General features: G+C 39.8%; 1 protein-coding gene across 4 annotated transcripts in view; it reads right to left on the minus strand.

Annotated features, from left to right (window-relative positions):
• Nucleotides 1–24372, minus strand: part of adcyap1r1a (adenylate cyclase activating polypeptide 1a (pituitary) receptor type I) — a 32621-nt gene extending 8249 nt beyond the window's left edge. The window contains exons 1-12 of one of the 4 annotated variants that reach the window (XM_058626373.1): nt 23973–24372; nt 20951–21151; nt 16350–16446; nt 9627–9737; nt 9284–9384; nt 9083–9180; nt 7444–7576; nt 5485–5638; nt 4605–4665; nt 3838–3907; nt 3656–3747; nt 1172–1255 (exon numbers count right to left, since the gene is read on the minus strand). In XM_058626373.1, the coding sequence (XP_058482356.1) occupies nt 1172–1255; nt 3656–3747; nt 3838–3907; nt 4605–4665; nt 5485–5638; nt 7444–7576; nt 9083–9180; nt 9284–9384; nt 9627–9737; nt 16350–16446; nt 20951–20992 (1043 nt within the window). In that variant the 5' untranslated portion in view covers nt 20993–21151; nt 23973–24372. The remainder of the gene's footprint in view (nt 1–1171; nt 1256–3655; nt 3748–3837; nt 3908–4604; nt 4666–5484; nt 5639–7443; nt 7577–9082; nt 9181–9283; nt 9385–9626; nt 9738–16349; nt 16447–20950; nt 21152–23972) is intronic. The other 3 variants (XM_058626374.1, XM_058626375.1, XM_058626376.1) reach the window with 3 other exon arrangements.
• Between the last annotated feature and the right edge of the window lie 1443 nt (nt 24373–25815).

Consider the following 25815-nt stretch of genomic DNA (forward strand, 5'->3'; position numbering starts at 1 on the left):
CACAAGTCAAAGTCAGGGGGCGGGAACTTGTGTGCCAAAACACACAAAAGAAAAAAAAAATTGCCACTGACTCTTGCTAATGTCTTAAAATCCTTCAGTCAACAAACAAAAAACGACATTTGTGAGCTGCCTGAAGCTAAAAAATAGTCTCCTGGTGATGATCTACGTTGTCTTTAATCACTAACTTGTTACAAAGGCTCTTTTAAGATACAAATGTGTGATTCAGAGAATATAATGTCACAACAATGCACTTAAACTATATTTTTGCATTTTGTACTGTTAATAATTATTGTGTATCATATAAATTTGGAAAATTATAATTTTTTTATGGACATTTAGTCACTGAATGCCACCCGCGACCCTAATGTGGAGGATAAAGTGGTAGAAGATGGATGGCTACTCTCTGAACTGAACTATCCATGACAACAGCAGTGTTTGAGTTTTATTTTTTAGCAAACCAAATACACACTATATGGATAAAAATATAGAATTCAGGTGTTTCAATCAGGCTTTCAGGGACAATCTTTTTTTTTTATTTTTTTTTAGGGACAATCTTAATGCTTCACCATACCAAGATATTTTGGACAATGCTATGCTTGCAACTTTGTTTCGCAACAGTTTGATGAAGGCCATTTTCTAGTCCATCATGACAAAGCACAAAGGACCAAAAAGACGTGGTTGACTGTCCATTTCTAGCAGAGTCTCTATGAAGTTCATATTTTTTCAAAATAAAGTATTAAGTATTAATTAAGTGAATTAAGTATTACATTTAATTGTTTTTGTGAAGGTAAGCAAATCATTTCATGACCATGGCACTAGACCTTTAAAGCTCATTTTTGTTCATCAATTCTCTCCTTAAATTTCTGTTTAGTCCTGCCAACATAAAAACACCCACTGACGACAAAAGACAGTTAGTCCTATTAATGTGAACATTAGTGGAGATTTTGGTTCAATTCCAAATATACGATAAGGTTAAGGTTTGTAAGGATTATGAGTGAGGGAAAGAGTTATGTTCAAGAGGGAGAGAGAGAGAGAGAGAGAGAGAGAGAATGCATCTGTCCAGACATTAAAAAATACTCCTGAAGGGAAACACACACACACACACACATTATTAACAAGTGTGGTCAACACAGACAGACACACGTCCAAGAACACACACAGACACACTTACAGCGTGATGGTGGATAACTCTGACATCCTGCACGAATGCTGAACAGCCTGTGTGGGCTCACTGAAGCATTTCTGAGCACAGCTGCTACACAGCACAAAGACAACACAACAGTACAACAAAGACAGTGTCTTTAGGGACACAGACGCACACTGTCTCACACACACACCTTCACAGTCGGTCACGCACTCGCACATCCAAGCAACAGATGAGAATCACATTATCCGCAGGGCCTTTAAAAAACACTCTCCTGTGGGAGCGGAGCAGCAGTGATGTCTGGATACACTACAACTCCATAATGAGGCTCAAGCTTCCTGACAACAGGTACTGGCCTACAAATGACTCTGTTTCATGACATGAAAGTTACTAAAGATAATAAAATTGACAACATGGCTGTTATTTCTCCTGTTCATTCATTACTGCATGTTTGAAAATAGCTCTTTCGTGTCATTTATAGACAATGTCCAAGGTTCCAATGAACATAAACATGGAAATAGTCCAGGGTGTCAAAGTTTGCTGTTATTCACTTTTCTTCTTATTGACAAAAAATCCCAAAACCAACAATATGCTTTATAAAAATGGTTTTTGTCATACTATAAATCCTGACAAGAGTGACTTTGCATCTTGAACCTCAACTGCCAGCTAAATCTCCAAAGCCTTGTTTTGTTTTCAGTGTCAAATCATAAACTTGAGTCAAACCCGTGAGGTGAGACATGTCTGACTTTTAACATTAATTATTAATTAGTTTATTAGTTATTTTTTACCGCAAAGTGCTTCGCTTGATTATTAGTTATCTGATGTTACAGAAACTTAGTTCTTCATGCAGCCACTGACATCAGAGAATCTTTGCTGTTTTCATTTTCAGTGCCCAAGCAGATTTATCAGTGTGTACCATTATAAATGAAAAAGAATTGATCTTTTCACAGCTGGCTTTTACCTCTTGTGAAAACAAATCAAAAGGTTTGCCAATGTTGGGGACGTTTTCCAGTGACGGGTTGTGGTGGTTGTTCTTAAAATAGTGTCAAAAAGGAACCTAAGGAATCACATCAGCAGACTTGTGTGACTGAGATCTCACTGTCATACTGAGTTGCTTCTAAGTTACTGGACCTGCTTGACCACAGATCGTTCCGCAAAGGAGAAGAGCTGTGTTGGGCTTTGAGAAGGTGGAAGAGTATGTTGATAAGATCTAAATATGAGAGTAGAAAGTTACCAAAACTGTGCTCGACTGCAAGAGGAGGAAAACTAAAGACGTTCACCATAATGTGTCATTTTGTGTGATGAAACTGATTTAATTAGTGCTGTCAGACGATTAAAATATTTAATCGCGATTAATCACATTAATGTCATAGTTAATATAAATTAATCATACATTTTTATCTATTCTAAATTTGAAAAATTTGAAAAATTATCCAGGCTGCGTTGGATACGGAGAGCCTGCTTGGAGACTGAGAAGCGTACAGGGCTCGCCATCCACTCGCCGTTGTTTTGTTTCCGGGCTAGCTAGATAATTTGCTAGGCCAAAAAGAACGTTAATCTCGCAATAAAAAAATTTACGCGGTTAAAATGGGTTTGTGTTAATGCTGTTAATAACTGACTGCACTAGATTTAATTAAAAAAATGGTATTGATGAAAGTATTGTCCAGGAATAGATAGCAAACCCCTATACATAAAACTTAAGTAAGAGATTATTTGGCAACCCTAAACCCTTTATACTGTATATGGTGTTGGTCTTGTACATTGTGGTAAAGGTAGGAACCTTTCTTGTCTAGTCAGATGTTTAAAAAAATACCTTTTTAACCTCTGATGCTGCGGGGTTGATGTGTACGAAGTTACACGTATGCATGTTATAGAAACTCTAAGACACTAAGAGGCTTTGTGAGTTGCTCTTGGACTCTGATTAATCCTACACGGTTTATTATCAGTGCTTCACTTCACTAGTTATTCAAGTGCAACATCTCAGTGGCTTCCAGCGTTTGGCTGGGCCTCCTCTACACCATCTGTGACCCAGACTATGTGAGTGATTACTGTATCTCTCAATCAAGTCCCCCCAAAACTGTTCATTACAACAAATACACTGAAAATACTCTCATATACTAATTTCCCCAAAACAGCTGCACTACTAAATATTACAAACACTTAACTATGTACTTTGACATTTGGCGTTCTAGTGAGCATTCACAGTAGGACACAGGTGATGTCTTACCAATATTTGCAACTTGAACGCACAAGAAGGCACAGGCATTATAAAATAATGTCATAAAATAAAGACATTGTTGGTTTTGGTCTTTTAATGAGATTTGTTTGACGATTAGAAAAATAAAGAATATCACCAGATGGTGAGTAATATTCCTTCAGAGATTGTTGCTCACAGTAAACTGAACCCACAGTTATTTTATTGATTTCTATTGTAAACATTCTTTCAATACCAGTATACACACATACAACACACACACACACACACACAGTATTGACTTCACTGTAACTTACAGGTAAATGCTCGATTCATTCCCTCCGATATCAGGCGACTGCAGCTTCTGCACCAGGATGATAATAATTCCAATGAAGAGGACGAAATTGATCTAAGGAGGGAAAACTAAATAAATGAATTCTATACAGGTGACATGACAGCTAAACATGAGCCAAAATCAACATCAACATCTGTCTCATACCATTATAGAGGCCACGACAGGTCCTTTGATGACCCACCAGAGGGCAGTGTTCTCATTGGTATCCCAGCATCTGCAGGAAGAGAAGTGTGGGTGTGTGGGGGAACGAGCCCATCAATAATCACCCAGTATGCTCAACTTCACTTTCTCTCTACACTTGGCAGCACATGGCGCCCTGCAGTACATCAATCACGTGGCCATTTGCAGAGTAAGGGAAGGAAGGGTCAGAGGGGAGTGGAGCATTTAAAATGGAGAATACGATTAAATGAGAGAAGAAAGTGGAGGGGAGGGGGTCAGCAACAACAACAACAACGTAGATTTATTCTCCTACACTTTTCCTTCCTAAAGAAGATTATGACTTCACAGTTTGCTGCATGTCTAAAATACATCCGCTCTTATATGTTCAAAAGTCACATTTAATGTTTTTATTCCCCGACAGCAGCTGAAGAAGTAAAAATAAATGTACTATTATGTTAAAGCTCGATGATTTTTTACGTCGTTCATGTCCGTTTGCATTATGTTATGTTTGTGCCATGTGTTATCTTTAATTGTAAAGTACGACACTATCGAGACCATTGATTGACCGATTGGTAAAAAGTCAGATAAGCGGCGAGACATGCCGATCACAATTATCCAGAGTCCGACACAACACCTTTGCTCGCTCGATAACTGTACTCCATTAAAGCACTTAGGAAATTTACCTCCAGTATTTATTATAGATTTCTTAACAATACAGCACACGGCAAGGAAGATTTGGGACGTAGACGTACCCAGTGTCATGGAAATGGAGCCTCAGAACTGCCCAGACAGTCACACAGATGGTGGGAGTTCCTGTGATAAACACAAGTGACAACACATCATGAATTCAATTATTAAAGCAGCAGTCCTCATTAGTCGTATTATGCTTTTAAAAAATGGCAACATGTGCTAAAATATGTTCTTCAACTCATACTGTATTCTTCTCTTGGGTTAATATATTGGTCAATAAAGATTTGCAGGGAGCTCACAATGGGACACGATTTGTCCTTATCTCACATTAACATAGTCTTAAGGGGATGAAAATCTTGAATGACATATGCCGCTGCATTTTCTCTTGCTCTCTCTTCCTCCTTATCTAGCCATCGGGTCTTAAAATCTAATTTGGTCAAAGACAGGAAGTAGATAACTCAATATCGATGGTTAAAAATAAACATTAGCGAGGAATGGAGGGAAGTTTAAAGGAATACTTCACCAATTTGCATTTAGCTTTGTATTGCCAGAATAGGGGTAGTATTTTTGAAAAATTGTGCTTCTCAACCTCAGTTTCCGCTGAGTCGAGAAATACCTTCATTCTTTTGTTTTTGTTACCAGTGACACTTGGTCCAAGGCTTGAAACTGCAACGCTAGTTTGAGACCCATCCATAGGGGACCTCATTCCCAGAATGTAAACAGTGTCCGCCATCTTTGCTAACAGCTACGCTAACAGGAACAAGTGTCACTGGTGGCCACGTAACAAAGAAAATAATGAAGATATTTCTCAATTCAGGGGAAACTGAGGTTGGGAAGCAGAATTATTCAAAAATACTACCCATATTCTAGTAATACAAAGCTAAATGCAAATCAGTGAAGTATTCCTTTAAACTCCCCCAATAGTGCGACGCAGCCACTCACCCCATCCTACAATCGTGTACCAGTAGAAGTATCGTCTCTCAGGAAAGAAAGTCTCCACCAGCAGGGTGAACAGATACAGTCCTTCAATGAACAGCCAGAAGTAGTTGGACATGACGCAGTAATGGAAGAAAACCATCACTGCTTTACAAGCCACCTGCACAGAGAAGCACAGAGGGAGACAACAACGTCACGGCCGAGGAACTCGCGTCTAGATTTTTGACCTTTTAGAGGATTGAAAGTTTGACACCTCTGCACTGAGGTCATTGACGAGAATATAAGAAAATAAGAAAAGTAATTAATCAATCAGTAATGAATCAATAAAGATGAGAATAGCTTGACATTTTAGGAATTTGCCTCACCTATATTGTATTTGTGCCTTATGTTTTTAAAGAGAACAAGCCTGTGTCTATAATGTGAAGTTTGAGCCAGAAAAAACACCTTACTGCAACCTGATTCTGTCCAAAGCGCAGCAGCGTCTCTCTCCTTGCTCTCTGTGACACACTTTCAGGGATTTTCAGTGTAAAAACAGCATCTCACTCGTCCCAAACAACACATTGTACAGCATATAACCTCCCGTGAAAGTGCAAGTTTTCATTTTTACATCATCTTTAACAGTAAATGTTAAAGGTCAAGGTCTGGAAGGGTTTACTGATTGACTATACTACCATTAAGTATCCTTGTATAAGTGTATTTATTTTCTTTTATGTGCATTTATTTATATGTATATGAAGAATTATATGTAATTTAGTTTCTACAACAGCATGAAGCAGTGCGAGTGTGTGTTCTGCATTTTTGAATTTTGTATTTAGCTTACAATGCAATAGACAAAGTAGCATGTTTGGGAAAGTTAGTCTCACCATTAGATGTTTGTCCTTCTTACACACATTTTACCCTCTGCAGCATGTGTGAGCAGTTTGCTGAGGTTCCCACTGTAAAATCCCCATTTAATGGTCTGCCTTTATTTTACATGCTCAGGGCAATTAATGTCAGACTGACGAACGTCCTTAATCCAGTAAATCAGTGTAAACAAAGACTGTCGTCACTGCAGCTGCAACACTAGAGCTGACACTGCAGTTTTCCTTCCGTCACATTTTAAATCATTTGATGATTGAATATAAACAACAGTTTGTCTCTGAAATTTCACAGCAAAGAAAAAAAAAACTCCTTCATATCAGATGAGTTCATGGTAATAAATCGAGTCCCTGCTTGGAGTGGGGTCAATTTAATACAGCACTGATCTGATTTCCGGCACTTTCTACCTATGTAGTACAAGGACCCTTGATTGCCATGGCGACAGAGGTAAAGCAGAGGAAATAAAAAAAGGGCAAAGTATCCATTGATATGTTAATGGCCATCCAGTAGAAGATTTCCACTGGCCTTGCTGAAGCTATTAGCGTACCTAATTAGGTTTATTTATCATGCCTGCTTAACAACAGTGAGCAGTGTGTTGTAAGCAGACAGTGGCAGAGAGCGTGCTCCGCGATTGTCATCGGGGACTGTATTAGGCATCTAATTGCGTGTTTACGTTATGTAAAATTTGCATTTGATTAAAGTCCCTTCGAAAGGTTCAAACACATCACTGTGCGAAGCTCAAAGCGCACACAGCACAGGCCTGACTCTCAGACTCTACGCTGTCTACATGCAGTTGTTGCGTCTGGACAAAAAACAAGAAAAACATTTAATAACCATCTCTGGAAGCAATTAGCCAATAATCTGCAAAACATTTTTTACTCCACAAACATCACCTGAACCTGCCAGCAATTATTTTGTCTGAGTAAGGATACTTTAGAATAACACTGGCATCATTTTTGTAATTATGCGCTTCTGGAATAATCAGCCTTGGGGAATAAAGAAGACATTCAGTGCATTCAAACCTTCTCTTTTGATGACAACCATCGACCGCATTTAGCGCATGAATCACAGAGCCTTTAAATAACCGTGTAGCGCGCATGTACTGACTGTGTGCTCGAAGCAGTGGTCGCTGTCTTCCTGAGCGTACAGCACTCCGTCCTTGATGAAGACCGAGATGGCTCTCAGCATGAAGGACACAAAAAGATTCATGTGGATGAAGTTTCGTGTGCAGTGAAGTTTCCTGCAGTGAAGAAAAAGACAAACTAAATTAGAGGAATATCGAATCTTATCTTGTTTTTACACCACGAACTGAGGCAGAGTTTAAAAATGAAAGTGGGACAAAGTGAGTCACAGGATTGTAATTATGAGTTCACCTAGAATTTCACCGTCTCGAAGCATAGATCCAATACTGTATGTCTGGACATATGCGTTTAAAGACTGTACTTTTACGTTTAAAGACAAGAATTAAGCTTAAATAAAGATAGTCATTCTTTAAGATATAAAGGAACACTTTTAAATACTTCAGTTTTTCTGCCCTGATGTGTGAGTGTTTTCACCCCCGAAATGAAACTTATTTTCCCCTTCCTGAATTAGTCTGCCAATAACATTTCTTTGATTAAACTGAAGAAGTCATTCTTGCACTCGACACACCATGCCTGCTTATTTCTGTCATTGACGATCTCAATCAATCACAATCTCTACTTTTCAAACCTCTCGTCTGTTCCTGAATAACATTTAATTAAAATGGCAACCGGTCAATATGATACACTTATGTGTCCACAATGTTCACAGAGACACAGAAAAAATAAATAATGTGATGGAATATTATAAAACTGTCCAGAAATGAATAGTCTCTGGGTAACTAGAATGATTTCAGCAGACGAAACAAAATCAACAATCAATCCAACTAAAAGTGTGTATAGAAACCATTTTGATAAGACATTTGATGCCTTATAATTGTGCAAATACACAACATATTGACAGCAAAATTGTCTTTAGGCTTCTCCCTCTCTAGGAGTCTCCACAGAGGATGATATGCACATTTGTTTTAGCTGAGATTTTTACACCGGGTCTCCCGCAGCCACATGCAGCACCCCAATAGATTATATGTGGCCCACATGGTCCACAACCTCTTCTTCCCTTAAACACAGCGTGTGTGTGGCTGAGGCAGCAAGGTAATAGAATACTCTATAATACTAAATATGTTTGGTAGTGTTTTTTTACAATTGTAACAATAAGACATTTGCCTGTAATTATCACATTATTAAATGTATTACACTTGACATATATTTAGGCTGTTTAATTACAGTTATCCACGCCATTAATTACAAACTGATTTATTTCTGTATTTGTGCATCATAAATATGTTTTTTTATTGTGAAGTATACACCATTCCATGTTAAAATATGTACTTTTACTTTGAAATTCTGTCAAAATATCATCATGAATATCTAATATCTTATATTGCTCACCTGCTCCACCCACTTTAGTCCGGCCCCCTCTTGACCAGACTAGATGCACATTGGCCCCATGGTCTTTTGAGTTTGATACCGCTGATTTAGAGTGTCCAATTAACATTGAGCAAAGGAGACGAGGTACCTTGCCCAGCCCTCAACTTGACTCCAACCAGAAACTCTTTCGTCACAAGGCAAGTTCTCTTTCCGCTCCTCAGTCATTCAAATGGTCAAAAACTATATATAAAACAAGCTTAAATCAAACCACTTCCAAGCCACATATGAACACTCACCTGAATCTGCAGAGAATGGCCATGGCTGTGGTCAGAGACACCAGAGACGTGCTGTAGCCAACAGTGTACAGGGCCTTGACTGACGCGTAATACATGTCCTAAAGGTTGTAGAAAGAGCACATAGCGTTTAAAATGAGTCTGGCATGATTGTTAATATGGACATGCACGTACAGTATGTACGTGAGGTTAAAGATGACGTACGGGTTTGGTGGTGTTGTCATAGGAGAAGCAGACGTCCACGTAGTGAGGGAAGGGTTCGGACCAGCCCTCCTCCGTGCAGTTACGACTGACCCTGCCCATCTCTGCACGGCACAGACAAACAAAAACAGTCCTCAACTGCACTGAAATCCATCCATCCATTAATTATCTACCGCTTTATCCTCTACATGAGGGTTGCAGGGCTGCTGGTGCCAATCCCAGCTGATATAGGGCGAAAGGAGTGTCCAATTAACCTCTGCATGTTTTTTGGACATGTGGGAGGAAACCAGAAAACCTGGAGAGAACTGGCAACAGGGTGAGCCACACGTTTTTTTATTTCACTCACCATCCTCAGGACTCATGAAGTCATGGAAGAGCTCTGGACAGTTGACCACCACCACCTCCCCAATGCTGGCCGCCTGCCAGCAGGTCAGGTTGTCCCACATCCATGGACACACTGAGAAAGAGAAACGTATGAATTCAGCGTGAAGCCCTCACACGGTGTGCCGCTTTAGCGTTTACGACCGAGAGGAAACAATACCGACACTAATTAAATCAAAAAGAAGAAGTGAAATAAATTGAATTCGCTGTAATTGAATCAGCGATAATAGCATTTCATTTACAACGATAACTAATATTTACATGACACCCACACGAACCAAACTACTTCTAACATAAAAGCTGCTTTAATTCCCATCCTGCTCTTTATCGTTGAGCTCAAATTAACAGGAAGTGGGGGTGTAGTTTCTTTGTGATCACTTCTCTCAAAACACGAGCATCAGCACTTTATAAGGCAAACTACATTATATTCACAAAAGCAGCAGTTATGAAGGGAAATGATCCTGTTTCTATCCAGTCAACACATTTTTAAAGTACTTCCAGTGTTCTCTCTTTATGGTCTCTAAAAAAAAAAAAAACTCAGTCTCATTGTTTTTAAACGACTAAATCCTCGTCTGCTGCAGCAGAAAACGCTGCAACAACAGAAGTGATGGGGGAACCACAGGAGCACAGATGTGGGTGGATGAAGTGGAACTTGCTGTGAAGCTTCATATTCCTGAGGGGAGACTCAGTACATTATAAAGTAATGAGTGAATCTGCACTGTCAGCCTTTTTACATTGTCTTATTTTATTATATACACGTTTGCTTGAACTTGTTTAAAGTACGTGCACTAATTCTTCACTCTTGTGTCTCTTAAGATGGAAATCTCTTTTATGATCGAGACCTGACCAAAAGAGTTCACTATTTACTTACTATTTACAATTCAGTTGAAATGAACATTAATTAAACATTAAAATAAATACCAAATCTATTTCAATTAAAACTGCTGCCTATGAAGTTCAGTATAAACCCTTGGAACCTGGTACTGTAGGGGGGTTTGCCACCATCTTCAAGAAGTTATTGACAAAGCAGCTGGTTTATGAAAAATGTGCATCAACCCATGGTAATTTGCCATGGGAATAATACACAACTCCTTATATGGACATTCTGGGGGTGTGTGTTTATAGGTCACATATTCAGTCTTTAAAATATATGTTTTTTTCCATCTTCTCACGTGCTATTGAGTCAGATTTATGATTCATTTTATATCGCATTTTTAGTCGTGATATAACTTAGCAATAATTGTGCAGAAGTCACACAAATTAGACCGATTTTCTTTTCATTTTGTTCATAAAAACGAGCCAATTGAACTTTGAACTGTGACGGATTTCACAAATCTGATTTTAAACATTTTGAGTACACATTTATGCTCAGGTCTGTTTATATAGTTGGTGAAAATTATAGAAATCTTTCATCAGATTGCCGAGGTTGTGCTGGAAAAAAGAATATAAGAAACTCTATTATGGACATTCTGTATATACTGTATGTTTAAACATAGTAATGGGAAAAAGCAGCTGTGTTCTAAGGGTTAAAAAGTGAATATGTGTATCATTAAAACTGCCAAAAAATATTAGCCGATATGAGCCGATGCGATACTCATCGGTCTGATACTGGTCGAAATTACTGGATGAGATATAAATCTGATACAATCCAAAAACTATATACTGTATCTCATGCTTTATGCACAGACTGTAAAAAATGTAAATAAAAGTCAGCAACAGCATATTAGCTGAGTCATGTTGTGGGCTGTTTATTTCTGCTTTATGGAAGAAGAATATTTGTGACACAGTTGGAGAATTTACAGTCGTTTACAACTTTCATGGTTTGAAAGTGACATATAATCCGTATCGAGTTTGAGATAATCGGTATCGGACACAAAAAAAGTGGCATCGTGCCATCCCTAAAAAGTATTTCTTTCGGACACTGAACAAAAAGAAACTTTAAACTGAAGAAAATCCACCTACTAATACATTTATCTATATAGCATTTTCAAAAGGTACTTAAAGGCACTTTACTCAATTAAAAGAACTGATCACAAAGAAAATAGCAATTTAAGCATGAAGTGTAGTTTGAGACAGTGAGGGAGCATTTCTGAGCTTTTTTCAAACAATAACAAATCACAGCAGAACTGATAGTAATGGAGGTTTGATTACATCAGTTAAGTCTGGTACAATCCAACCACCTGCTATCACAAAAGAGGCAGAAAGCATATTTCACTTAACCCACCTTGATGTCTTTGTTTTATTTTTGTTTTGATCTCTCTCCGTTCATCTGCCTCCATCATTAGCTGACTCATGGTCACTACAGCTCTCACCGCCGTTATTTTCCATTGCTGATCACAGCTTTGATTTTTCCTTTCTTTCTGATTGCATGTCCTTTATCCTCAGCACCTCCCCTCTTCCTCTCACCATCTCTCTAGTTTTACCACGTTGTTTATGCTCGGGTGGTTTTATAGTGCTGCAGTGGCAGGTATACAAATCTGATTCACTGCGTTTTGTGCATTTTGAGTGTTTGTGTGTGTGTGTGTGTGTGTTTGTGTATCTGAACATGGACATGTGTGTGTGCTTGTGTGTGTGTGTTTTCAGGTCTTTCTCTTTTCTGCTTGGCTCTTTAATCTGTTTTGGTTCTGTCTGGTGAGCCGGACACAAAGCCAATTACCTTTTAAAGGGCAAATCGGAGCCAAATGAGCTGCACTGAGCTACAGAGGTAACTGACTTAATAAATCGCTCTGTCTGCATCACTGCTCATCTCACACAGGGCCACATTCAGCGTACTGAACCGCCACTGGGCTGCAAAGACACTGAATTACGCTCATACAAATGCACATATTCAGCATAGTGTAACGACTCCAAAAACAGAGAGGTGATATCTTACATAATAACCAAGCCAAAAAGAGAAAATAATTAATTAATTTGTTCATTAATCTTCTATTGCTTCATCGTCCACATTAGGGTCACAGGTCACTGGAGCCGTTCCCAGCGGACACAGGTTGATTTTATTATTTTGTAAAAATGGAATAAACAAGAAACAAGCAGTGCAATTAAAGAAATGTGGAGTTAATGATTATAATCGTCATCACAAACGAATGTTCTGAATATATTTTATTTTCCATTTTAATAGCCTGATCATTAAATATCACAAGAATAGTGAAATAGTGAATGTCACAATGACTTTCAGACAACATGTTAAATGGTGGAGACAATAATAAGTGAAGAAATTGGCAAATCATCACATGAAAGCTGGTTCTTGGTTTGAGTCTGTGTGGAGATTGTATGATCTTCCAGTTTCCTTCCTCAAACCAAACACATACAGATTGGCTAAAGGTTCAATGGACAGTCTAAAATCACCAGTGGTTAGGGACTCTTAAAGAGTAAGCAGTATAGATAATATATGCATGTCTCAGACAAGAAACATAGAACTCCAATCACGTGTTTTGTGTTTCGCCTAAAAGGTTGTTTGCTATCAGTCGACTGATTGACTAACTGAATAGTTGCTTTAAATGAGAATTTATTGTCCCTTTTAATTTAGGTGAAACTGTCATTCAGGTGCCAATTTAATCAAATTATTTTCAATCACAGCGGGAGAAGTGTCCGATGAAGATGGTTTATATCTGGATTGGTACAAAACTGCAGGTCATTCTGTAAACAACAATTCATTCTGCACTTTCCAAATGGAGCTCGTGAATAATTATAATTATGTAGCAATTTCCATACTGGGCAACAGATTAATCTGTAATTAAAAATATAACTAGTAAATCATGAAATATGATTCGAGGAATGAAAGTTGATGAATCAGAACAAGGACAAAATGTCTAAACCGCCTCTTAATTACCACTTCCCTGTCCTCATTTTTCTCTTACATTGCTTTTTTTCCTCAAGCTCCATGTTGGATTTCTGCAAATCAGGCAAACCCTCTTATCTCTCTCTTTTTTTTTTAAGGATTTGCTGTCAGCAGAAACACTGGCTGGATCCTTTATTGTTAAGTTGGGAGTGGAAGTCAGATGTGGAGGACCAACACTTGCAGCTATAAGCAGCTACAATTCAAATTTCATCTGAAAACCAATGACACACTCAATCAAAGCCACTATAGAGCATCAGACTCTGTAAAAGCAACAACAAACATATTCAAAGATCACATGTAGTCTGCAGGGAAACTTCAAGGCCCGACCTTTAGGATGAAAAATGAGCTGAACTAACAGCTTTTAAACAGGTTATCTCACACACTGATGCTTCTGTTTAAAGAAAAAAAACACATGGTTTAAATTTAGGACATTTTCCAGATTCACTTTCACTATAATTCAGAGATAGGCAGAGAAAAGGGCACTGCACCAGAAGCAAGGGTTTTACTCGGTTTTTCTTTCATCAGCCAAGCCCACTATTGGCTATCATTGATACCAACGTAACACTATAAATTGTTGTTTTGGTTGTTTTTTTTTTAACCTTAGAGGGCAATTTCATATTCAAAGTGAAGCACTAAGTGTGGCAATACTGAACTTGAATTAGGTACAGGTTTTTTTAAACTTAGAACAGACGTGCAAATGTGCACTAAGTGAACAATCTTCAACTCCCAAATGAAAACAAATAACATAACACTATTTTATTACCAGATTGTCTGGTAAGAGAATGCATTTCTGCAGAAGAAATATGTAAATATTGATTATCTGTGTGTGTGGGAATTGCCAGAGACACCCCCGTGCGATATTATCACAATTATGGCAAAGTATGGACTATTTGTGAAATCTTATATTTGTCTTTTTTATGCAGAAATAACAGCTATTGCACCACTGACCTCAGTGGTGGTCCTCTCCGTTGTGCAATCACACATCAGTCACTTTCTGGCGACCACACCTAATTTTAAACATCTGCTCTGTAAACAATGCGGGGGCGATGGACGGGAAAATGACAAATGCGTGGGTTTTGAATTGGCAAAGGCGCTCGACGGTGCCCCCCTCTTATGCTTCATGTTTTTCCCTTTTTCAAATAGCTTCTTCCCTTTCAGCGAAGTCGTGAGTCACAGTGCAGTCTGGGAGATGCAGTCTGCTGCACAACTTTTGAGCAGCAGGAGGCCTGTAGCAGTTGCTAATGAAAGCCACAAGCCATAGCCAAGAAAATAATTGCTTCCAGAAATCACATGGCAAAGATTCCTTTGTTTTTTTTTTTGATAGAGGGACGTGTGGGAGAAATGTGAACGCAGCTCAGCGTGACATTACAGGCAGACATTTGGTTTGTCAGCGGCTTATCAGTAGATGGCTGTCTGTTCTGCATATCAGCCCGGCAAGGTGGTGTTGTTGTTGTAATATGAACATGTCATCCTTACATGTCTCCCTGTGACCTTTTCATAACTGACTGGATAAGCTGAAGAATACCAGGCTGCTGAGTATTAAAACGAAAGAAGCCTGTTTTTAATTGATTCCAGGAACGCTGCAATACATCAATCTGAGCAAACAGAGAAGAAAACAATTCAGTCCCAGCAGGCGCGCCATGGCAGGTGGTGGCATCAACTGAGAAAATGTCATAATAATAATAATAATACTAATACTAACAATAACAATAATAATAATAATTATTATTATTATTATGATAATAATAATAACAATGACAATAATAATAATGATAATAAAATAATAATGATAATGATAATAATATAATAATAAAAATAATAATAACAATATAACAATAGACTATATAGCACTTTTCTTAACAATGTTTTAAAGTGCTAAACAAAGTGTTTCAAAGTGTTTCACAAGAAGCAGTAAAACGGTATAAAAATGTTTAAACCAACACAGTTGAATAAAAGTACACTTAAAATGTATGGAAATTGCAAAACCCACTCTTCTTAAGCTAAGTAATGCCTGACTTGTTTAAAAACAATTTGCCAAGAAGTGGGATGAGAGCTGAGTGAGGGCTCTTACACCGCGCTTCCAGCAGTGGTGAGAGAAAGACTACTCGGTGGCAGCTCCGGTGCACAGACGCCAGAGCTAACGCTAACGGTCGACGGACACTCAGAGCAGATGACGTGATTCAGAGCCAAGACGAGCAAATCCACAACTGACAAGCGAACAAACTCACTGTGGAAATGAATTGCAGTGGACTATAGAACACTTTCAGTGGTAGAAGATGACACAGATGTTTTCTAGACACTAGTTGACAAAAACTAAACCAATAAACATGATTTTGTTGTTAAACATAATGCATATGTCTATCCATTTATTCAGTCATTTACAAAAATCTGTTTGAATTTAAAAATGTTGCTAAAAATATTGATATGCAATAAACAAAGGCCCTAATTAATCAGATCCTTTTTTTTTTTAATCAAGTCCCAACACTACTAAATAACAATACTACTAGGGCTGAACGGTTTTGAATAAATATCTAATTGCAATTATTTTGATAGGAATTGCGATGTGATTCGCGATATCAGAGGGAATGGACATTTTCAAATCATTATTCTAATTTTCAGTCGAAAAAAATCCTATTTAAAATGATTACTGTGTAATATTTGTGCAGATCTGTGAGGAACAATGGTGTTCTCTTCAGTGTGTAGATCAAGACAATAATTAGTCTAAAATTATATTTTGAACAATTAATTTTGATTAATTGTTCAGCCCCAATTACTGGTTTTCACTTTGAAAAAACAATGACACTACATAATGTGAGAACACACGTGTGTAACCATACATCCTCTTCTTACCTAAATCGACGTCATCGTTGGGGATGTGCAGCACGATCCTCTCCATGCATTTCTCATGTTCACGTTTGATGATGCAGTGCTCAGACTCTGAGGCCACCTGAAGAAAAGACAAGACAAACACACCGTGTCACGCTTCACACTCGTGCTACTGTGCAACGGCCTCAATAAGATCACATCTGTGACTTTAACACAGCCGCGGTAAAATGATCCATGGACACTTGCAGATTCACCCTCAATCTTTCAGTTCTCCAAACATCGTTGAATCAGAAGCAAACTGGATTTGCAGATTTCCTGAAGATTGATTCATTGCTGATGTAATTCCAACATTTAGTGTCTTTTAGCTGTAGTTTAGCTCACTCCCAACTCCCTAGGAAAGCATCTGTCATTTAAAGTGGATAACTACTTCATTACTGTTTGTACCGTTTGTTGTTTTGGTTAACTAAACAACCAACGGCACAAGCCAGAAAACCGATGCATGACGACTCCACGTGACAGAAAACCCTCAAGTTAATTGAAATTTAATTTAATTCACATTAAAAGTACAAATTAAATGTGAAAATGAAAACTTTAGATGACTCCTCCTCCTGCACTTTGAGAGCCACAGTTTTTTAAAACTGAAATACGATTTTGAGATTAGCTTAGTCTTGTGTTTATTTGTTGATCAGATGAGCGAGTGACACATTTTGAGCGATCAAGTCAAAGCCCCAAGATATTTTCATCAAATACTTGTAGGGCTGTAAAGTCCCGGTCTACTGGTCGATTTATGAGTTGATATGTTCTGGTTCTGGTAATTTCATACAGTCTATGGTTAATTTGATTTCATCTGGAGGAATGTTCCAAGTGCTAATGGGGGTGTTTTCAGAGCACCCCTGTTCCACAGGTAACAGCGCGTCTTCAGAGAACACCCCCCTTGTTTTCAGTATTTTGGATTAGCCCAACCCACACAACACAGAAAGATTAAAGAACGTCTGGTGGTTTTATTTAATTTTGAGCATTTAATTTTAGGCAACAGTCAGTCCTCCTCTAACATCAATGTCAAAGACATCGGCAGTGTGGCAGCATTTAAAAAAAAAAAATAGATGGCGATAAAAAAGTCAAATGCAAAGTTTGCCAGCAACAGTTTATCATATATCACCACTCGACTACAAACATGGCGTATCATATAAAAATGGTAAGCAAACTTGTCTTCATTATGTTGCTCCGTCTGTTTTGAGTACATGAACATATCAGAATTGGCATATTTCAATGTTTTGAAACTGCAGGTGCACTGGCCCGCAACAACAGCAGCAGCCTATTTGTGTCTCAGCCGCGAATCTGAGCTCCTATGTTCAGTCTTGCTCTGTGCGAGGACATGCACAGAGACAAATCATCCTCAACAGTTGATATCGCGCTGATATCAATTGATTGATTACAGCCCTAAATACTTGTTGAATTTGCAAACCACCACAAATTCAGCTTCACTTTGAAACTGTGTCAGTCCCAGAATGCCAGTGCAAGAGAGGAAACACTTTGGAGTAACGGCTTTTTCCTTTTGTGGTGCAGTCAGGTAAAACTATTTACCCAGAGGTAGTGGAGTCACCGTGCATCTGTCAACTTCGCTGTAAATCTCCCTTTCACCAGTCTCTGCTTTCTTGAAAATTCCTCCTTTCACGCTCACTGTGAAATGATAGGTATAATTTGTATTTCCCAGTCCTGTGAGCCATGGCAACCTCTTCACTCCATCTCTCTGCTCTCTAATATGAATTCACTTCAGGCCTCACTGCCTTGATAAGATAGGCCATGAAGGCGACTGCTAAGATGTCCTAAGATTCACTTCCTTTCGCGAACACGCCGCACGTGGGAAGAATTTCAACGTTTCGCACACAGCATTGTATTGGGCCGCGATTACGTGACGCCTCAACAGAGCTATCTGCTTTTATTTGCTGTGATTCCATTTCCAGACAACACACAAACCCTGCTTCACAGTAATGGCTTTACAAAAACAACACTGCCAGTAAAAAACAGGATAGTAAACACCTCTGCTTTTATATGTTGTTTGATATAATTTGATGAAACCAACTCTGGCCTTGTTACAAAGAAAAGACCCTGTGCCCATACCAAGCATCTATGTTGCTAAGCAGCTGGTAACTGACTAGGCAAGGCTTCCCAGAAAAGAGAAATAATTGGATGCAGATGACTAATATCTGTTTGGTATGAGTGCAGACAAGCCTGTATGATTACGGTGTGAGCTTAGTTTTTATTCATTTATATAAATAGAGTCCTGGATAGAAATATAAGTGCATGTTGTTGAGCAATATTTGTCATTTCATACATCACACGATTAGCTTTTTAATCAGGCCCTTTTTGGGACTTAACAGATTGCAAGTGGGAGTGGGAATCACTGGGTATCTCACGATACGATACAGGATACATGGTCCATGATACCAATGATATCTCTCCAACTGAAATAAAGTTCTCAACCGACCGGACCCGCGGGTTTGGGCCTGTTTCGGTCTGAAAAAATCTGCAAATGTGGCGGGTCAGGTCAGCCTCGGACTTCCTTTTTTCCGCTTATAAAACATATTTCTTGCAGTTTGTAAATGATATGTGAACATATGTGGTGAACAGCGCAACATTCTTGTGGCCGAAATTCAACCAATTGCGAATGCTGCCGCTGACCAAAGGGCAAATGTACAACAGTATGTGAAGTCTCGCCTGTGAACTGCACAGCAGCTGGCACCGGAGGAGCCCGATGACGCGAGCTGCAAATAAAACACCCCGTTTCGATCAATGGGAAAATGTATTTCAGGCCGGGTCGGGTTCGGTGGACAATTCATGCTGGTGTATCGGGCTGGGTCGGGCTTAAAGACCTGTGGGCCGGTGTATATTAATGTGTAAGTGGTAGAAGATGAGTGAGTGAGTGAGTGAGTTATTTATCCATAAAACGGAGAAAATTTTAAAAAAATTGGTCAGTGTTTCTCACATATTAAAATGATGACATCCTCAAATGCTCCATTTTCAAAGGTTTACTGTCACAGAGGAGCAACACTTTAATAAGATGAAATCAAAGAACTTACCGCTGATTATCAAATAGTTGGCATTAAATTTAGTGAGTTCTTCAGTTGATTACTTGTTGCAGCCCTAACAATAAGAAGACAGAAAGATTCAATGGCAGCCTTTGCTTTTCTCTAATTGCGTTTCTTCAAATTGAATGTTCAATTTGAAAATGATTAGTTGTTTAGCCTACAGTGCAATGGATTCACTGCAGTGATGCCACAATTACATCTTTTCAGATTTACCATGACATGTTTGTTAGATTTAACACACCACCATGACTAACATGTTTAAACTAAGGACCTGCGAGGGAGCAAACCAGCAAAATAACCAGTGATATTCAGCCAATTGACTAAGGACAGTCAACCTCTCCTCTCCTCTGCTCTCCCGAAAAGATGTCTGTCTTGATAGGCTGTCCATTTTAAAACTGCAAAATTTCCCACCCCCCGGGCAATAGTCAAGCACCAGATAACTCAGTGGCTCCCACAGACAGCCCTGCGACAGCACAGATAATAAAACTCCCATTTGACGTCGCAGACCACTGGCCCTCCACACAGACCCATTTGATGCACAATAAGTACATCACAACAGTCGTATCGGCCACATCAGTCGCTGAAGGTCAGCCCGAGACTGCAGTGTGCAATGATGTCAGCTGGAGGAACACTTCACATGTGTTAGAGGGCGCCAGCGCTAACGTAAAAGGTTAGAAAATAACATTTTTGTGACTGTGACGTCACGCGGGGGAACTCGCTTCAGTCTCGCTCGTAACCGTCAGCTCCAACAGTTTGTCTGCAAAAAAACACACACGAGGAAACTAGGACATTCTCAGAGGACACACACCTCAACCAACATGTTGTATACACCATATTTTGCAATAAACCCTTCTTCATCTGATCCAAAACTCCATAGCCCACCCACCCATAAAATGACATGGTAATCAGTTTGGCTGTTTTTGAGTAAACTAACAGACAGACAAACATATGCAGCCTAGCAGCACTAACACAAGCTCCAAATCTAAATTAAAGAATGAATAGTTATAGTCACACAAGGCCTGTGTATATGCTGTGCTTTTACATATAAGGAAACTGCTGCTGTCGCTTTGCACAAATCTTCTGTTCTGCTTTTTTTATTTCAATGCCACTGCTAGTAAAAGTGAGACAGAGCAGACGGGGTAGGCAGCTCTCTGCTCAGTCTGTTATTGTTTTAACGTGCGGCCGCTCGCCTAAACACAGAGCTGATCCATGCAGGACCTGTAAAACGTATGCCGACGTGCTGATGCGGCACTTGCTGATCTTCATTCTGTCACACGAGCACATCACCCACATCGCTGCACGCATGAAAATAAACCCAAAGAAGAGGCTCAGTGACGGAGACACGTGAACACACTCACACCCTCATATATGGATATACATACATATATATATATATATACATATACATACATATATATATATATATATATACATACATATATATATATACATATGTATATGTATGGTCACGTATAGTCTCATACACACACACACACACACACACATAGTAAACGCATGCACACTCAGACTACTCACCAAGGGCAGCAGAAAGATTGCAGTCAGCAGGAAGCCTCTCATTTGTCACCGGTGAAGTGGTCGTATCAAATCGGCCCTCGATATATGTCTCTCTCTCTCTCTCTCTCTCTCTCTATCTATGTGTGTGTGTGTGTGTTCACAGAGGTGCACTAAATAAAATCGGTCCCCCCGGCGTCAGCACACTTCACAGCATCAAGGACTCTGAAATACAACACAGAGAATACAAATCTGTAAGAGAATAGACAACACAAGAGTTTTCATTACCGTGTTACGTCGCTTTACCTGTTGGTGCCGTATTATGTTATGATACAGTGCAATATGGTGGTGTGTGGAACAGCGAATACTGAAAATTCAGCTATTGATTTGTGACGTTACTCGGTGTTGACGTCAAAGCCATCAGGTCTCTATTTTAATCATATTGAACATTTAAGCCATTTTTTACTAAACACAACTACAGTAATTATGGTCAATATTCATATTTTCTTGTAAAATTCACATTATTCCCCACAACTAAAAAGGGGTCTTATATGGAAAGTAACACATTCCCCACCAGTTTCATCCATTTTGTATCCATTGTTTAATTTCTTATACATGGATGCACTCTAAATGACCTTGTGTACGTGTGTGTGTGTGTAGGAGAACCACATTAAAATGACAAATCAAGTAAAAAAACAATTGCCAATTCTCTTTATCTAAATGAAAGTCCCATTTCATTTAGTTTGGCTAAAATTGCTTTCATTAATCATCTATCATTTTAAGAAAAGCTCATCAACAATAATAATAAGTTCTGCGCACACACACATACACACACACACACAAACAATTTCTACACCAAAATGCAGAGGTTTTCTCCTCCTGAGCTTTTACACGTCATCAGAAAACATAACTAAATTACAATGAATGAATATTTTTTGGAGGAATTACCTATATAGTGTATCAAAAAACAAAGTCATTTAAACCCCACCCCCAAACACACACAACCCCGCCTTTGTGTCTTACTCATCTGCACAGTTTCCTGAAAACAATGATTCACTCCAAACACAGAGCACACACTGGCCTGCATCAACACACACACACACACACAGACACACACACAGACACACACACAGACACACACACACACAGTTTTGCTAGTCCGGTTAGGACACTGCATTGACTTCATTTGTTCATTTATCTCATTATCCCTAACCTTAACCTCCTCATCCTAAACATAACTAACCAGAGCCATGGGGAAATTAGATTTTGCCTCATTAGGATCAGGCTTTGGTCTCCATGAGGAAGACTGGTCCTGAAAAAGGTCACGTTTAAACCAGAAAAGGGTGGTAAAAAGGTTTGTGCATTCATTTAGACAAACAAACCATTATCTTCTACCTTAACTATCACCAGTTAATGCCTCACCCTAAACTTAATCTGTCCACAGCTCAGATCTTAGCTCTAAACCTGAGGTTCTGCCTCATTAGGAGCAGGTTTTGATCTCCATGGTCCTGACAAGGTCAGTGTTTATGCCAGAGAAGGTCCTAAAGAGGTAACAAATACACACACACACACGTATGCACACCTTCTAATGCATGCACACACACACTGACAAATTCCACTCTGTGTCTCTTGCCTCCAGTACTGAATCCAATTACCTCTAAAGCATCTCTCGGATGCTTCATCAAGTAAGAGGACAGACCGTGCTTGGAGGAAAAACCCTGAGATATAGAAAAGGATACTATGTGTCAAGTAGGACTGAAATTAAACTGCCGGGATTAAACGTTTCAAACTAGAAACACAGTCAGACACGAGCTGCAGCAGACAGATGAATATGCCCGTGCGTGTGCGGCATCGGTTTGTTGCTTGAATCTGCAAGTGAAGTTGGCATTAAGGAGGAATCCACATTGTTTTGGTGAAGACGTGCTAACGCAGGAGACAACAGAGGGATTAGCTGACATCAAACTGTCCTGGGGGCAAGAATGCGAGGGAGTGTTTTCTTTGCTCAGCATTAGACACGGTGTTCTGCAGCTCAAATTCTAAATGTGCTTTAATCCAGGAGAATTGGAAAATGTTCAAAACTTAAAATCAGCCTCTTGGTTTCATTGGGTTAGAATTGGGTTTAAGTTAAGTTGTGATGGTTGATGTTAGGGTGAGTGTCTTAATGCTGCACGAATGTGTGTTTGTTAGTGTGTGTGTGTGTGTGGGGACAGATCAGACAGACAACAACAAGGGGGGGGGGGGGGGGGGGGGATCTCTTCAAGTCTGTGCACCATCTTTAATGTTTTATCTCCACTGTGTAAAAAGGAATTTTAAAGATCGGTCTCATCACGTCAGCTCCCTCCTCGTGTGTGTGTGTTGAATTCCTTTGAATATCGCCTTGCATCAATAATTCAGTCTCAGCTTTAAAACGAGCCCACTAAAGACACGAGATAAGCACACAATTAACCCAAATACTAACACTGTTAAAAAAAGAAAAGAAAAGAAATAAGAAAGAATGGAAGAAAGGGAAAAAAAAGGAGGGGATTGCATGTTAGAGCAATAACGCTCTCATTCAGCACTATTACTTCTTGGCAGTTCATATCCATGTGCTGTATTCAAACAGGAAAAACCACCAATGACATTTAAACACCTCTCGATTTCTCTTGTAATTTGTTTAAACGACACCGTGTTTGTAAGCATATGAATGCAGAGGAAAGATACGAGAATACAAAACTGTGTTCATAACAATCAAGTTAATGATGAATGATTTTTTTCTCCTCCCTTGTTGATGCAGAATCAATCGGCTAATTCTGCGCTCCTGCACCCCCCCCCCCCCCCCTTTACCCCGCTTAAATCCCCCAGTCCATGTGGATGACCTTCGCTTTGCACATGGAAAACAAAAGCAAGAGGAGCGTCTGTCTGCAGTCTATTATTCTAAACCACCGCTCCACGTTCATCCACATCTCTCTTATTCCCAGTGTCTGATTGTGATGCAGCAGCCGCGGCGGATAAAGATGTGAGTGAAAAGCGCGCAGCAGGCGTGAAAACAAGTCAAAAAGGAACTTACCGATGCGTAATTTTCACAGGCGCAAATATCTGTACGTGGAGCCATCGGTATTCACGGATCCCCGCGGTGTTTGACTGTGAAATGTTCCGCGACAACGTCTTGTTTCACACACCTGACACGGTTATCAGCTCCTCCTGAAAATGACAGGTGCCGTTACTGCTGCTACTGCTGCTGCTGCGGCAGGACGCACGCACGCATTCACCGCGTTGAGCTGCTGCTGCGGCACCACGACGAAGTGAAGCAGCAGCAGGAGGAGGAGGAAGAGGAGGAGGAGGAGGAGGAGGGGGGTGTCAGTTCCTTCGGGGTTCGCACCTCGTCAGACACAGAAGCAACAAAGTGAGACAACAGTTTAGTCTGCAAATGATTGTAATCTCACGTGAAGTCTCATGTGTGCGTGTTCAGAACCCACCCACAACTATTCTCTGACGTTGATTGCGCCTGCGCCCCTCAGACGCTCAAGAAGGCGCAAGGTCCGGCGTCCTGCTGGGTGTAACGTGTGGTGCAGTGAGTCGTGTGCGTGACTCAGTGCACCAATATTTCGCCAAATTTTGAACATCTGAATGTGCACTCAAAGAAATGCAACAGAGATGTTGTTGGTGGTTTCTCTCTTTCTCTCTCTCTCTCAGGTTGAGTTTGGTGACCTTGTCCAAATTTGACCTCAACCAACTCTGCTTTTCAGGAACCACCGCTGCAACTGATAAAAGCTGGAGGTGGCAGCGCTGAAGATACCGAGAGTGTGGTTGGGAATGACCAGGATTAGCAAAAAGGGGAAAAAAACAAACAACACCAAAAAACAAAAGCCACCGCAAAAAGCAGCCCAGTTGCGAGTAGATGTGTTAGTGACTAACAACTAAACCAAAACCCAAAATTGAAAGAGATAGCCCACAAAGTTGCTGTATTTCCGTGGAAAGGGCGTTCTCAAAACATGTATTTTCTGTGAAATAGAGCTGTTTTCAAACATACACTCCAAAAATCGCCGAGTTTGGACACTGTCCCGCAACTCAGGAGTTTCAAACTCATTTTTAGTTCAGGGGCCACATTCAGCACAATTTGATTTCAAGTGGGTCGGACCAGTCAAATAATATCATATGAACAATGAGAACTCCACATTGTTTCCTTTGTTTTACAATTAGCTCTTCAAAACCCCACTCTTCCAAGAGCATCTTCTGTCCTAGCATGTACCCTACCTCCTATCCCCTCCCCTGCGCTACCCTCTCTGGACCCTGCGGTGGGCCAGTTCTGGCCCACGGGCCGTACGTCTGACACCCCTGGTATAACTCATATAGTGAGAGTTGCTCACACCGTGTAATGCTACAATTAAGGTAATTTCAGTAATCATAGGTGTTATTTAGCACATGCTAGCAGTGTTTATCACTGTCATTAAGGTTGTGTGTTGGCAATACCACGTGTGTGTGTGTGTGTGGGGGGGGGGTATAGATAATATTTATTTATATTTAAAAATAAATGTTACGACACCCGATAAGCATGGCTGATAAGGGGCTTTAGGGTGTACAGGGGACAAAGGTGAGGAAGGATGGTGAAGGGCCCCAATTAGCTTCATTGCCTGGAGCCCCCCTGAGTCTAGGATCACCTCTGCATGTTGGCTCTGTAGGTGAAACTGTCACCACTGTTAATTAGCTCCAGAATGGGCTCAATATCTGTGATTTATTAAATTAATAAGTAATAGTTCAAGACCCAGTCAGACGAGGACCGGCCGGAGTCTCCGTGGACTATGTTGTTTGCAGATGATGCTGTAAACGGTGGTGAGAGCGGGGGACAGGTGGACAAGAGAGTGTGGAGAGGAGGAGGTCTACGCTGGAGAGAAGAGGAACGAAGGTAGAAG

Source organism: Solea solea, chromosome 1, assembly GCF_958295425.1.
Source record: "Solea solea chromosome 1, fSolSol10.1, whole genome shotgun sequence".
NCBI classification, from domain to species: domain Eukaryota; kingdom Metazoa; phylum Chordata; class Actinopteri; order Pleuronectiformes; family Soleidae; genus Solea; species Solea solea.